Source organism: Rhopalosiphum padi, chromosome 1 (assembly GCF_020882245.1).
Source record: "Rhopalosiphum padi isolate XX-2018 chromosome 1, ASM2088224v1, whole genome shotgun sequence".
Lineage (NCBI taxonomy): Eukaryota > Metazoa > Arthropoda > Insecta > Hemiptera > Aphididae > Rhopalosiphum > Rhopalosiphum padi.
The window spans coordinates 37,284,028-37,297,910 of NC_083597.1; the positions used below are offsets into that span (position 1 = coordinate 37,284,028).

General features: G+C 29.1%; 2 protein-coding genes across 2 annotated transcripts in view; both read right to left on the bottom strand.

Moving 5' to 3' along the window:
- Positions 1-556: 556 nt before the first annotated feature.
- Positions 557-3,154, bottom strand: LOC132925644 (uncharacterized). The gene is made up of 2 exons (XM_060990022.1): positions 2,447-3,154; positions 557-1,986 (listed from the first exon to the last, which is right to left on the bottom strand). Exons 1-2 carry the CDS (start codon positions 3,152-3,154, stop codon positions 817-819), a joined length of 1,878 nt encoding a protein of 625 aa, XP_060846005.1. The 3' UTR covers positions 557-816.
- A 7,699-nt stretch (positions 3,155-10,853) lies between these two features.
- The window catches only part of LOC132917735 (serine/threonine-protein kinase 32A), an 88,471-nt gene continuing 85,441 nt past the window's right edge, over positions 10,854-13,883 (bottom strand). Inside the window, exon 12 of the mRNA XM_060978614.1 lies at positions 10,854-11,756. Within this exon, the coding sequence (XP_060834597.1) occupies positions 11,600-11,756 (157 nt within the window). The 3' untranslated portion in view covers positions 10,854-11,599. The remainder of the gene's footprint in view (positions 11,757-13,883) is intronic.

A 13,883-nucleotide genomic window follows, 5' to 3' on the forward strand; every position in this document is an offset into this window, starting at 1 on the left:
TTCGAATCAAATATAAATATAAATACATTATATATATTTTTTTGTGAATATAAAATGGTAGTATTTATAAAAATTTAAATTTTTTTAAATTTAAATGTTAATCAATAATTCTTGGAAAGTACCTTTTTTTATTTATTAAAGTTTACTATTTATATTTACTAAAATTTAATAATTGAAATATCTAAATTTAAATTAAAATGCAAGATTTTAGATTAATATAAATCAGAAATACTTGATTTAATGAAATTGCCGTTTCCGTGTTTTTTTCTGGTTATATAACTGTTTAATATATTATGTTTATATAAATACAATTTTAAATAGTAAAATTATATCAATAAAAAAATACGTTTATTATATAACTAATATTATTATTATTTTGAATACTTATATATAATATAACGGAAATCAAATGTGTATAAATTATGAAAAATAACGGGCGTATTATATACATTGAGATTAAAATAATATAGTATATAATATTATACATTATGATATATTAATACTATAATCTATGAAGTTAACTTGATATTTTTTTTGTACAAATCTGATTTTAATTGATGCGTGTAAGTATCTTTGAGATAAGTTGTGTCTTAAATATTCGTCACTGCGTCCAACTAATATATTATAATAACACATACGTTTACAGCCCGCATGTCTGCAATACACAAAATGTTTGAACACTGAGGTTCATCGCGTTTGCTATTTGTCAATTAGGATTTAGCTCAATATAGGTAGTATCTGGTATAAAGGAAACTAAAACCACCATCGCACCGCGGGGCAAAAACACGGCCCGTTTAATAATTGTCTCACGTGGCGTCATTTGTCAGTGTTACTACATCGTTTCGACGAATGTCGTCGTTGTTCACATTTCAAATTTTTCTGCAGACGGAGATCTTTGGCTGGTTGAATTCGCAGTGGTAAAGTTTGCATCATGTCTTTGAAACTCAATGGGCGGGCGGCATTTGCGTCGTCGTAGTTCAATGGCACTTCGATGGGCTGTAGCTTGGCGTTCGCGCCCATCCGGTCTGCAGTACCCGAAAAGTGATCGACGAAGTTTGTCTCCAGCATCCACACGATTTGCCGTATTTGCTTTTGTGAGGTGGTCTTAACAACGTCTTCTGAATTTTGGTCCACATCGTCGACGCCGTTCCCAATAGCCGCTGGGGCAACAGAAATTGCGACAGGGACGCGACACGTCTGGCCAACCCGGACCAACCGGAAGTCACGTTCATCGATGTACAAAAACGGGCCGGTCAGCTTTTTCTTTCCACTAAATATTTTCCACGACCATATGTCGTTAGTATTTTCTAATCGAAAGTAAACGGTAGTCCCTCCACCCGCGAAACTCTCGCCGGAGACGTCTGTCTGCCGGCGGTCCGTGCCGAGTATGACCATTCGGCACGGTTTCCGGCCGAGAACGGCTAGAGTACCAATGATCGGTGACAGCGATACTGGGGTCGTGTCGGGATTGTCTTCGTAAGACAGCGGATCGGAGGTGGAAAGTTCCAAACGGAGCTTGTACACTTCGCGGCAACCGTGGTAAGTGATCAACAGCCGGAGTTGACCCGGTCTGATGGATAGTGGGGCCAAGTAGAGTATATCTCGGATCGGGGGCGTCGGCCATCGGGAATGCCGACGAGGTTTCGGCTTTTTCACATCCGGTTGGCTGTCGCCATCGTCATCTGGGTCGTTTGTACCGGTTTTCTTGTCGGCGTCGTGATACGCATTGTGTTCTTCTTCCAGTGGTAATATGATCTCAGCGAATCTGTCGTTACTGTGCGTGTACACCAGCACGCGATTAGTGCCAGCATCGCCGATTACCACTAGCGGCCAGTCTAAGGTGCAATTATTCGCTCCATCACTTCCACCACTGTTTGATGTACAACTGCTATCATTTTCTTCGGAGTCCAGGTAAATGGACACTATGTATTGGAAACAGCTCACTCCAGGTCGCCACACCCGTGACAGACTTACAACGTCGATGATCTGAAACGTGAAATGCTACAGTTTGACGCGTTATTTTATAGCTGACATTTATATCTTGGAGTTAGACAAATCGATCATTTGAATATTTTAAATATGTCTAGATATTTTGTATGGACTACTATATGCGTGCCATAAATAATTAATGGGTTCGAAAAAAAACATAACAAAAGTCAAACAATTAATCTAATTACATTTTTATTGTTTTTAGTAGATTCTATATGATAAATGCAATTGATATGTAGAATAAGATATCAACCATACATGGTGGTTAAAAATAAAAAATGTATCTAACACGAACGCACAGTGTTTTGGACCAAAACATAATAAAAACCAGAATTACATTGGTCCATCAACACAACAGCCACATCAGGCGGATGGGTCTAACCAACTAGGTAATCGACTATTAACACTTGAATTCGTCCGTTTATTGTGGCATACCCCGTATTATAATGTTATGTACCTGGTTCGTATACACGTCGATAGCGACAAACTTTGGTTGCATCAGCTGATCGTCCTCGGACGCTGATCGATCACTATTGGGTGGCGTGTTGCCATGGCACGCGTCTTCGCCCCCGCGACCCGTGTCCAGAACCCAGAGTATCCGTCCCCGATCGTCCAGGAACGCGTCTACGGCGTTCACGATGCGCTGACGATCGCTGTTGTCACTGTAACGGTTATCGGTGGGAATTTTGGAACAGCGCCCACCGATTTCGTCCGATTCGGTGGTTTCCAGGTCCTGTTCCGTCACCGGTTCCGGATCCGGCGAGTCCGCGTCTACGAACGTCCGCCAATCCGGAAACGGCTGCACGACCGGATACAGGTTATTGATGCCGTTCTTGAGGCACACCAGGCCCAGTGAGAACTGTGCAAGCGTGCCGTCCGCGCAACACCTTCGGCCACCGTCCCCGGTGGGCATGATCAGCACAGCTGCCGTGCCACCGCGGATCATTTGCATCCGGCTTATGGCGTTCGGCGTCGCCGTGTTATTGTTGCAACTGTTTCTTCCGGTCCACAATGGCGGTGGCCATCGGCCTGCTAAGTTTCCCGTGTTTATCAGCCACTTGATGGGCGTCCGAGCCGAAGAATCGACTCGTCCGATCCACAACTGCGCTACGACCACGACGGCCGTGACGCACATCGCCGTCCCGGTGTGCCGTAGCATTACCATCGTCGTCTCGATTGATCGTAACCTGTCCAATGGATTTCAGACCAAGAGAAGTTCAGTGCACTTATTTTTATTATAATGTATTATACATGTTTCACTATATTAATATTATAAATTATCACCAGGATTATCGTGGGAGCAGAAATAGTCCGTTTCTAGGGTAACGAAACTATTACCTCCGATGACTGTGGTACTGCGTGTATTATTTAACATATTTTAATTTCAGACCATTTGTAATATTATATACAAACAAAATAAATATTTTAACATAAATAACTACCGTTATCGATCAATAACGATGTAATTCTTTTATCGTATTCATAAAACGTTCAAATTATACGCCTTAGAAGTTCTTAAACTTTTTTCGCATACCATTAACGATTTAAACTAAACTATTCAAAATGAAAAATCAGTAAAATATTATAATCAATTCCAGTGTAACTGTTATTTATTAAAAAAAAAAAAAAATTGTATGTGTTGTTCGTTATTTTATATTAATGGTACGTTTTACGTACTTTACTTCCATTTCGATCAGGTAGTCGTGCTTTACTTACTATCAATGGACTGCATACCATAGATGAAGAGCCTGTATTCTATACAATATCAGAAGTATTGTTAAAGTTTATATTAAAAAATAATTTTTGAACATATATATTTTAATTTAAAATAAAATCCAAGAACTTTATATAAGCCAATATAGATTTAGTCTTAATGTGTGACTATGAAAACATACGATGACGAAAAATCAAAATCAGATACACCGCCAAGCACAATAATTGTTTTTAACGAATAATACAATAAACTTGCTGTATTAGGTGCTAACCCATAAGATAGCAGACAAAAGTTAATAAGTACAACGGTTTTCTGAATCTTTAAGTAAAGCATATTTTATCCTTTAACCAGGGACATTTTAACAACGAAATATTTTAAACAGCAATCAAGATTAATCGATTAGATTGCCCAAATCAAAAATATCCATACAATTGTTATTTAAAGCCATACAAATATGTATTGTGTATATAAAAGGATAAATCTATAAACTGTACATCGTTTTAATGTGTATTAATTATAAAATTGTCAAGTGAAAACTATTCATTGTGGAGAAAATCATTGACGCATAAAATATGTTTATATATAATCCAAGTTTCTTAAATAAAAATCAATATAATAAATCTAATTAAATCAAATACTTTCAATTAATTATTGAATTTAGTTAAAATTAATTTTAAATGGTGGATTTTAAATGTATGTTATAACATAGTCGTAAGGTGATAAACTATATTAGGGAGCTGAATGGTAGAACGTCTAATATGGTTATAGCTTGATTTAATTCAATATGCATTTTATATCATGGGCATGTAAAAATATTTGTAAAAATGTGTTTATAACCAATATTATCAAAACACCATTGATTTGACGAAGGATAATAAAATATAATTTTTTTAAATGTCAAATGATTAAAGAGTTGAATATTTTGAAGTTTAGCGATTATTTATAAATTTAGACAAATTATTACTTAATTCAAACGGATTATAAATTGCATTTTGTTAGTCTTAAAGGCTTTCGTTTTATTTTAGCCTGACATAAAATGTCTTTCGTCACTTCAATATTTTAAAAATATACATGTTAAGCCATGGGGTTGTTTTATATTTATTTTTACGATAAAAATGTTATAAGTACTTATGGTGTAATTATTAGGGAAGTTATTAATTATTTTCTACGTTTTCGTTGAAAAATTTTAATTAAAGTTTATAGTAAGTTATTGATGCATGTATTTCGAAAAAAATCGAGTCAATGTAGTTATGATGTGTAATATTTGTAATAATATGACGTTATTATATTGACGATTTAATAAATTATTTTTTTTTGATTTGAAGACGGTAGTACTATAAGCATACTGAAAATTGAGTGAAATCTTATCATATTTTATGTTATTGATTATAATTAATATTTAAATAAATTATTTATTTTTGAAACGGTTACCGCAAATGGGAAACTTTATTTAACAAACAATTAGTTATTCATTAATTAATTAATTAGAATTATTAAAGCACAACAAAAGTGTACACATTGTAAAAATATTATATTATGTTAAAAATTGTGCAATGTAAATATTGTGGTAATTTTATTATCATGAATATCAAATTGTTTAAATTAATTAGCTGGCAGCATTTTTTTTTTTTAATAGTATAATCGATTATTCTACTAAAATATATAAAAAACATCATCGGTATTAAATAATAATAATAGTAAAATATATTATATATACACATTTTAGTCTGGTACATAATATCTATAACCACCCAATATAATTATAGGTTTAAATAAGGTTATGGTTTTAGTTTTAAACGTTATTACCTATTTATTAAAATATAATATTATGAACATTATTATTTAGTTAAGTTTTCAAGCAATATTTCACAGTAAAAGTGGGTGATAGATTTTTATAAACATTAGGTGGCAACTTAAAATCATTTTCATAATAAATATGTGATGTTCCGCAAAATTTTCATTTTCTTTTTCTGTATTATTCTCAGTAAATTGTATTATTCCATTTATTTACCACCCGCTGGAAAAAAGTTCAAACATTAAACATCTCAAAAAAAATATTAAATTTTAAATTATTCTTATAAACCACAAAACTCGAATTATTTAATCAACTAAAATACTTCGTAGATTGTATAAAAATGTTTACTGTTTTTAATATTAAAATCTCATTAACTATGTAGATTCATATATCCGTGGAATAGTGTCAGCGTGGACTAAAAAATCAAAACACCACAAATACGGTTCAAATAGAATCGCACTCAGAATATGCTAGTATTTTAAACTCTGATGTAAACTCTTAAAAAAAAAAAATAATTGTTACGATGTAATAGAATAGTTTTGAGTTATAGAGCAGGCCAAGATTTTGATTATCGGGTGAATATTAAAAAATGACCTTAGTAAGTTACAATCAGCGTAGAAATACAGTATTAAACTTGGTAATTTTTTTTAAATATTTAGATAGTGATTAATTATTATTCTTTGGCAATTGTAAACAATTAATATCTTGAAAATGTCAACGATCCATTGATATCAAATATATTTTTGCCTAGTTTGCTTAAAGATTAGGTAATGTTAAAAAAAACATTTTAAACAAAATCGATTTACCACGTGGGCACTAGAGCGATACGTAATACTTTTGGTGGCATACTGTACGTGAATACAGTACCAACGTCGTAAAACGGCGAGCAAATAAGAAGAAAAATAAACGCAACGAAACGATATCGGCGGTAATCGACGGTCGATACAGGTACGGTGTGTGCGAGGAGTGGTACGCAAGTGGCGAGTGTGATATAAAAACGTTTGGTGTTTTTTTCTTTTCACGGCCATCGTAGCTATTTCGCTGCGGTAAATACGAAACAGAAAGTTTTATAAAACCAATGTGCGTGGGCGTTTGCAATGTTATCCGCACATGAAGGTACGTATGAGGTGGTGGTGATTGTGGGGGGGGGGGGCAGTGAGCGGTTCCCCGGACGTGCGAGCGGAACTCACGCGCGACAAAAGTTTTTTGTGGCCCGTGACGGAGGTTTAAATAACGATCCCGACGCTGAGTGGTGCGTATATATTTTATATTATACGGAGTAATTCTTTTAAAGTAAATACTCATTTTATCGAAAAGTTCGTAAGATAATATTTGAAAAGAATTATATTTTATCTTTGTAATTGTTTAAGATTTTTAATGTTTTAAGCGACTGTATACATTTTTAATTTTAAGTTGAATATTTTTTTTTTAAAATTGAATCTTAAACGAGTGGGTGTTATAAGTACCAATTTAAAGTTTTGACGAGAGAGTAGTTTGGGTTATTTTTTTTGAACTTTAACAACTTTTTTAAAAATCTATATTTTACTATACGATTTTCCACGTACAGTTCTCGATCGCGTGTTTTTACAATTGTATCCCGTAGGTAATTACCTTATAATAAATATGTATTATTATTTATTTTTTAGTTTTACTAATTTAGTGCAAACTCATGAATATGAGTGTCTATTTTTATGATATATTTAAAATGTACAGAAAAACATTTTGAATGAATAATTTATAAATAATAATTTGATTTTCTAAAACATTTTATACTAATGTCATAGTTGATTGTTTTAAAGGTATAATGCACTTTGATTTAAGCCCACTTATAATACCTTATCACATGTTTATGTCTATATCATTAGTCATTACTCATTACCATTTGTAAAATAAATTAATATAGAAATACCTATAGAAATGTGTCGTAAAATATAATTAGTAATTCAGGCTAATGGATGGTTTCACTAATAAATGTTTTTTTCGTATGTAATAAATAATAATTACATTTAAATTTAACTTATATTTTACAATGACTTATTCATTGACGAGGTACACTCAAACACTTCTGCAAAACAATGCGGTTGTACCTAATTTTCTACTTTTTTTCTGTAATTTCTGATTAGTATTGATTACTTATAATTTATTATAACTTAAGTAAGTACTTATAACTTCTTCAAACGAAAAAATCGTCTTTTATAGGTCTTTATCAAAAAATTTGACCGAAACTCTTATATTATTATATTATGTAGGTACCTGTAAATAACGTGAAATGTCATCGCAATTGTTTATGTGGGTAGGTACAATAATATTATATGAATATTATTAATTGATAATACCTCGCATTTGTCGATTTTCGAAAAATCCAAGTACCTTTCATAAAGAGTATATGACTTGTTCTAAATAATTTATACTTACTCTTTCTCTCTTGCTCTATCAATATAATATATTATATACAGTAATGTTTTTGAAAACATTCCTTTTCTTCTTCGTTGGGGATCACGAATATTCGTTCTTATCGCCCTGAATATATTTATGAATTTTTCGAATTTCAATCAGAGAAGCCGTGGATCCTCTACATTTTACATATTCTGTAATAATATGTTATATATTGATATTATTAAATATTAAATTTATTTATAGATTTGCAACGAGAACGCTCGTGATATGGTATTAAGCTAGTAAATTGTATAACATAATAATATAATGAGGAAATTTAAATACAATTTTTCTAACTGTATAGAGTATTTGTTTATTTATTTAACTATTTTTATAGCTGATAGAATTATTTGTTGGATTGCTAATATATTATACAAAATATATTAGTTTATGATTAATGTAAATTTCAAGAAAATATTTTCTGAAACACTTTTATCACTAATTAAGTAAGTAAGTGTTTATCAAAATTCGATTTTTGGTTTTTAATTAATACATTTATTTTATTTTGTAACAATTTAGAATTCAAAACAATTATTTAAACAAAAGTTCCAGTTGAATTGTTATTGAAAATAAATATACATAGCAGCTATTGGTACAGACATTTTAGGTTTTAAGTTCTATAAAACAACAATTATTACTGATTCAAAATATCGATCATCTTTCAACACGTACCTATTTGTGTTTAAAATATTATTCAATTACACTATATCAAATACTACTTTAAATTACAATTTTCTCGTTTATACTTATATATTATAGTAATCAATTGTGCTATATTTATATTTTACTTTATTTATATTTAAATACGTAAACAGAATATAACAAATTGAATACTTATAAAACAAATTGTTTTGCCGATTATTGGATTCTTCTTTAAGTATACTATTATTATTAAAATAAATGTTCTATCTTATTCAACTGAAGTTAAGTTGTACGTTTTAAAATGTTCTTAAAATATATTGATATACCTACCATATTGTATTGAATAATAATTACAGTTGTATACGCTAAATAGTATAGGAATGTAAAAATAATGTGTACTGTACATTAAATACAACAAAATATTTTTAATAATCTAAATATAATATATTTTAGTCTTCTTAATTTGACTTTTAGGGATTTTACAAAATGTCACAATTTTTGGTTTTGTGAATATAAAAGACAAACAGACATAGTTTCTAATTACCTTAATAATAACCCTGAAAGTCGTATAAAATAAGAAATAATTTACTTGCATAGCCCTAAATATTACTAAATAATGTTAAATGTAAAAAAGTTCTTTGTTTACAATACAAAAAAAAAAAAAATAATAAAACGCTACAAAACAAATTGTATATATTTTATAAAGTCATTATAAACATAATGTACAATATTTGAATAAAAAAAAAAAATCGTAATCAAAACTCGCATCTAACAATAAATTTCTCATTACTAGTGTTGAGTTCCGTTTTTATTATAGTGTGAAGAGGATTCTCGTGGAATATTAATTGTATACAACTAAACGTATGGACATTTATTAAAATGTCTAACATTATTATATATATAAAGATAAGTGTTGTGTTATATTTTCATTTATGTATATGATATTTCATATATCATATGTGTTCTACTGTTACAAAAAATATAAATGGTTTTATTAAAATATAAAATGCAAAGATTTGAGAGTAAATTTGATATTACATTTTTCCTCTTCAGTTGATCGAGATTAAATCAGATTGCAGAGGTAGAAAAATGATCGTTTAATGTATAATATGAATTCATACACAACTCACCATATATTATTTTAAATATACTAGTTTTAATTTTACATTAATTCTTTTTGTCTTTATTATTCTCTCGTCTCATTTTTTTTTTTTTTGGCAGTGTTTGAGACATGGAATTTGATTTAAATTTATTTAAATATACTTAGATATTGTGAGTTCGGAATGAAAAAGTTTGAAACCAGCGTACCTATAGTTTATATAAGTACATATTATATTATTAAATGTTATAATGTTAAAATGTAGCTAACTTATGTCCAAAAATCTATTTAGGTTCATATTTATCTATAATCAGTTTATATGAAAAATCTATTATATTGACAATAAGAAAAAAAAATATTTTTGGCAAGACCGATATATTTAAATTTAATGGATTTTGATTTTTTTTTTAAATACTCTACCTATTTTATTTATAGGTAGTTATAATTTTATCAACGTGTGTGCTCTAAATAGTACTAATTAAAAAAAAAATCTTATCTTACATTGAAATACATTTTTTTATTATTACTGACTTTTGACTGCATAGAACTATTCACAAATTACATTTTAAAATTAATCGTTAAAGTACCTACTAATATTATTTATTTTTGGAGGAAAATTTTTAAATACAATATGCGTCTTTATTTGTTTCTTCTGAAAACAAAAACAGAAATAGAACCTTTTAATTTCAATCCCACAATATGCATGGGCACAATGTTATGTTACTGTTAATAGTGTTAATATAGTCTAATTAAAATAGATAGTTGAGGTTCAAATAACGGTGTGAATAAAATATTTAAAATGTAAACATTTTTATAGGTTGATTAACAGTTACCAAATTGGCTGTCGTTGGTTAACCACGTTCATATATATATATATATATTATTTAATATTAAATTAATTTATGATATTTCATTAAATCCATTAATAATAATATGTTGTTTCTTAATAAATTATTCAAGTAGTATATTAAATCAGAAATGCCAAAATGTGACGGTATTTATCGACCAAGGCATTAAAAGCATTGCTTGTAATCTAGATAATTCGATAAGTAATAACTATTATTCATAATCTGTTTCAGAGTTAACACTTTATTATGAGTCGTTAATTAGTGATCCATACAAGCATTATAAACCACGCGTTCGAAGTATATAGGTACTGTAAAATAATAATATAATAATTAATAAATAAACATTTTATTGCACTACACGTATTAAATGTAAAAAATACTATATAATATAATATAATACATAGTGAACATAGAAAAACGGTAAAACACTGTGATCCACACTGGGTGTATGTGTGTATGTATATATAATTAAACAAAATACTATTTAGATGTATTAAACCCATTTTAATTGTTTCCTAATAATAATATGTACCTTTATACCTACATAAAAAATTATTCAGAAAACAAACACTTGCAACATCTGCGAATGAAAATCATTTTTTAATCGCCCAATTAAATAACTTATTATATTATAGTTTTAAAACGCTTTTTAATAACGTTATTGCTTTATAGCTTATGGAAAAACGAAAATCGTAGCTATAGCAATGATAATCACGGTAGTTTAACTCCGTTAGTACCCGTACACCTAGAAATATAATTTATAACGAATAGACAGTGATGAAGGACGATTTCTGGACACTAAAGTATATCATAATGACAATATTATAATGTTTTGTATGTTTTGTTGATCGAGCATTTATTATTATCATTATTATCATCGATGCAGTTGCTGTTTGGTCCACTCGTCGATTGTGAGTTGGCGGTACACACATTACAATAATACGTTTCATACCACGATTACAAGGACGCAATAATATTATTATAATAAAATAAATACAAATTAACAACAATACATAAAATAATTATCATTAATAGATTTTCGGTGGTATTCAATTTCCCTGTGCCTCGTGTTTGTGTCAACTGCCAGTATCGGCCTGCGCAGAAAACAGTCTAGTCTGGATACTGACCGGTGAGATGTTTAGTTTGCAACTGGACCGCCGCCGTTCGGTCGCCATAATGGGCACAGTCAGCAAGTCACCCCCTCCGTCCCTGTCCGTCACCATGGCCGGGACGCTGCACATAAACACGGAAATGTTTTTTGTCATCCATCATTTACATAATAATAATATCATAGAACGCGGGTAGGGCGACGATTCATAGTCGTCACTTTATTATCTTATCGTAAAATTATCGAAATGGTACAGTATTAACTTGGAATCATCTCTCGAATCGGGACGATTAAGCTATTTATTTTGTATTTATTATTTCGAGGATACAGTTCGATCTATACCCATTGTCTACCACACTTTATTGTCGTGGTTCATTCACAAGTATATTTTGATTTTTCGTTGTAAACTATATTATATTATACGAGTATAATAATATATGACTTTGTACAGAGTCCTTTAAAAGAAAATAGTTGTCAGCATTTAAAGCAATCAATGTTAATCGAGTGGTTGATACAACTGCGTGCATGAATATCGTATGGTGTACGTCATGTTGTTTATGTTTACATTAAAAAGATTACAATGGCAATTTAAAAGAAACAGTTTATATTTTTTTTTAATTGTATTTTATCTATAAAAAAAAATATCGTGAACAACAACATTAGCAGATACGCTCGGTATATAACATATTATAATATAGTGTGACCAACAACTTATGTGATCAAACTGATTGTCATTATTTTATTTAATGTCGGATGTTCAATGTAAATTTAGGTTTAGTTCTGACTGAGTGTAAGGTTTACTTACCATAAATTGTCAGTGAGAAATTACATTCGAAATATTTTTTTAATACATTATGTTTGTATCCATGAAGAGGAAACCAAGTTATAATTGTTTTGCCTCAATAAAACTAAAATCGATTCATATAACAACCGATAATATAACACCACAATTAATAATAATTTAAACATAAAAATATATAAAACGTAATTAAGTTTTATATATTTCTTCGTTATTCTCAGCTGTGAGAGAGAACGTGTATATTATATATATATATATAATATTATATATAATATGTTTAATTATTAGCACATTTTGCACTGCTGTCTTTTTCTTTTAGTATATTAATAACGATTTGTTTGTAAAACGCACCGAGAATAATTAAAATAATATCATTATGAAACACCTCACATTTTACCTGTGAAAAAGACCATAACAATTTGTATTGTTTTTTAATTAAATTTATTAAAATTAATATTGGCTATTTAATAATCCGTTCACAAATTTATTAAAGTAATCCATTTTTTTTTTACTTTTTTCAAGTGTCATAATAACTTGGGACTAAATCTGTTTTATGACAAATACAAATAAATTATGAAGGTTTTTTAAAATGTTTTCTTTTATTTAGTTTTCAGGCTAATTAAGAATTATATATTATAGTTGTATGGATTCCTTTTGATGTTCTATTGAAAGTTTAATTCAGAACTATGAAAAAAAAAAGTAATGAAGTATTGAAAATTAATTGAATGGACTCGGTGAGAATAACTAATATTATGAAATTGATTTAACTTTAATTCCAATCATAAGTAAAAAAAAATTCATTCAAATCTTATTGATCTTACTCCTCCATAAAAGTAATTAAATATTTTAATTAGTGCTTATAATTAATTAGTTATTTATTTTATAATTTAATATTAAAATTATCTATTAATAAATTATTGTTGTAAGTATACGTTTTCTTGATAATGATCAATAATAACTATGGATAATTATAAATAATACTATTTAGCGTTTTATTTTCACATAATATTTATTTGAAAAAGTTGAATATGTTGTAAACATATAGGATCAATAATAAAACCAAATTACTAAACTTTTCGTATAAATGTTTACGATAGTCTACAAATTTAGCTAGAAGTCATTATTTAGAAATAAAACGAAAAACCCAATATTTTGAAAATAAATAAAACTTTTATAAACTTTTATAAACGTTTTTAATTATTCAACGTATATGAAATAATAGATAATAGTACCAATTTATAAGTTTATCAAATATTTATTTCAAGTAAAAGTTGTTGATTTTACAGCCAAGGCATGATGGTCTAGTTTATATCATGAAAACTATGTGATTTCAATGATTAAAACATCATCTGTTTTAAACTTGACAAACACCTATTTTGGTTTTATAAAATATTATTTATCACATCGGAAAATAATGAATTAAGTGTATGGTCTTGAATGTAAGTATATTTTA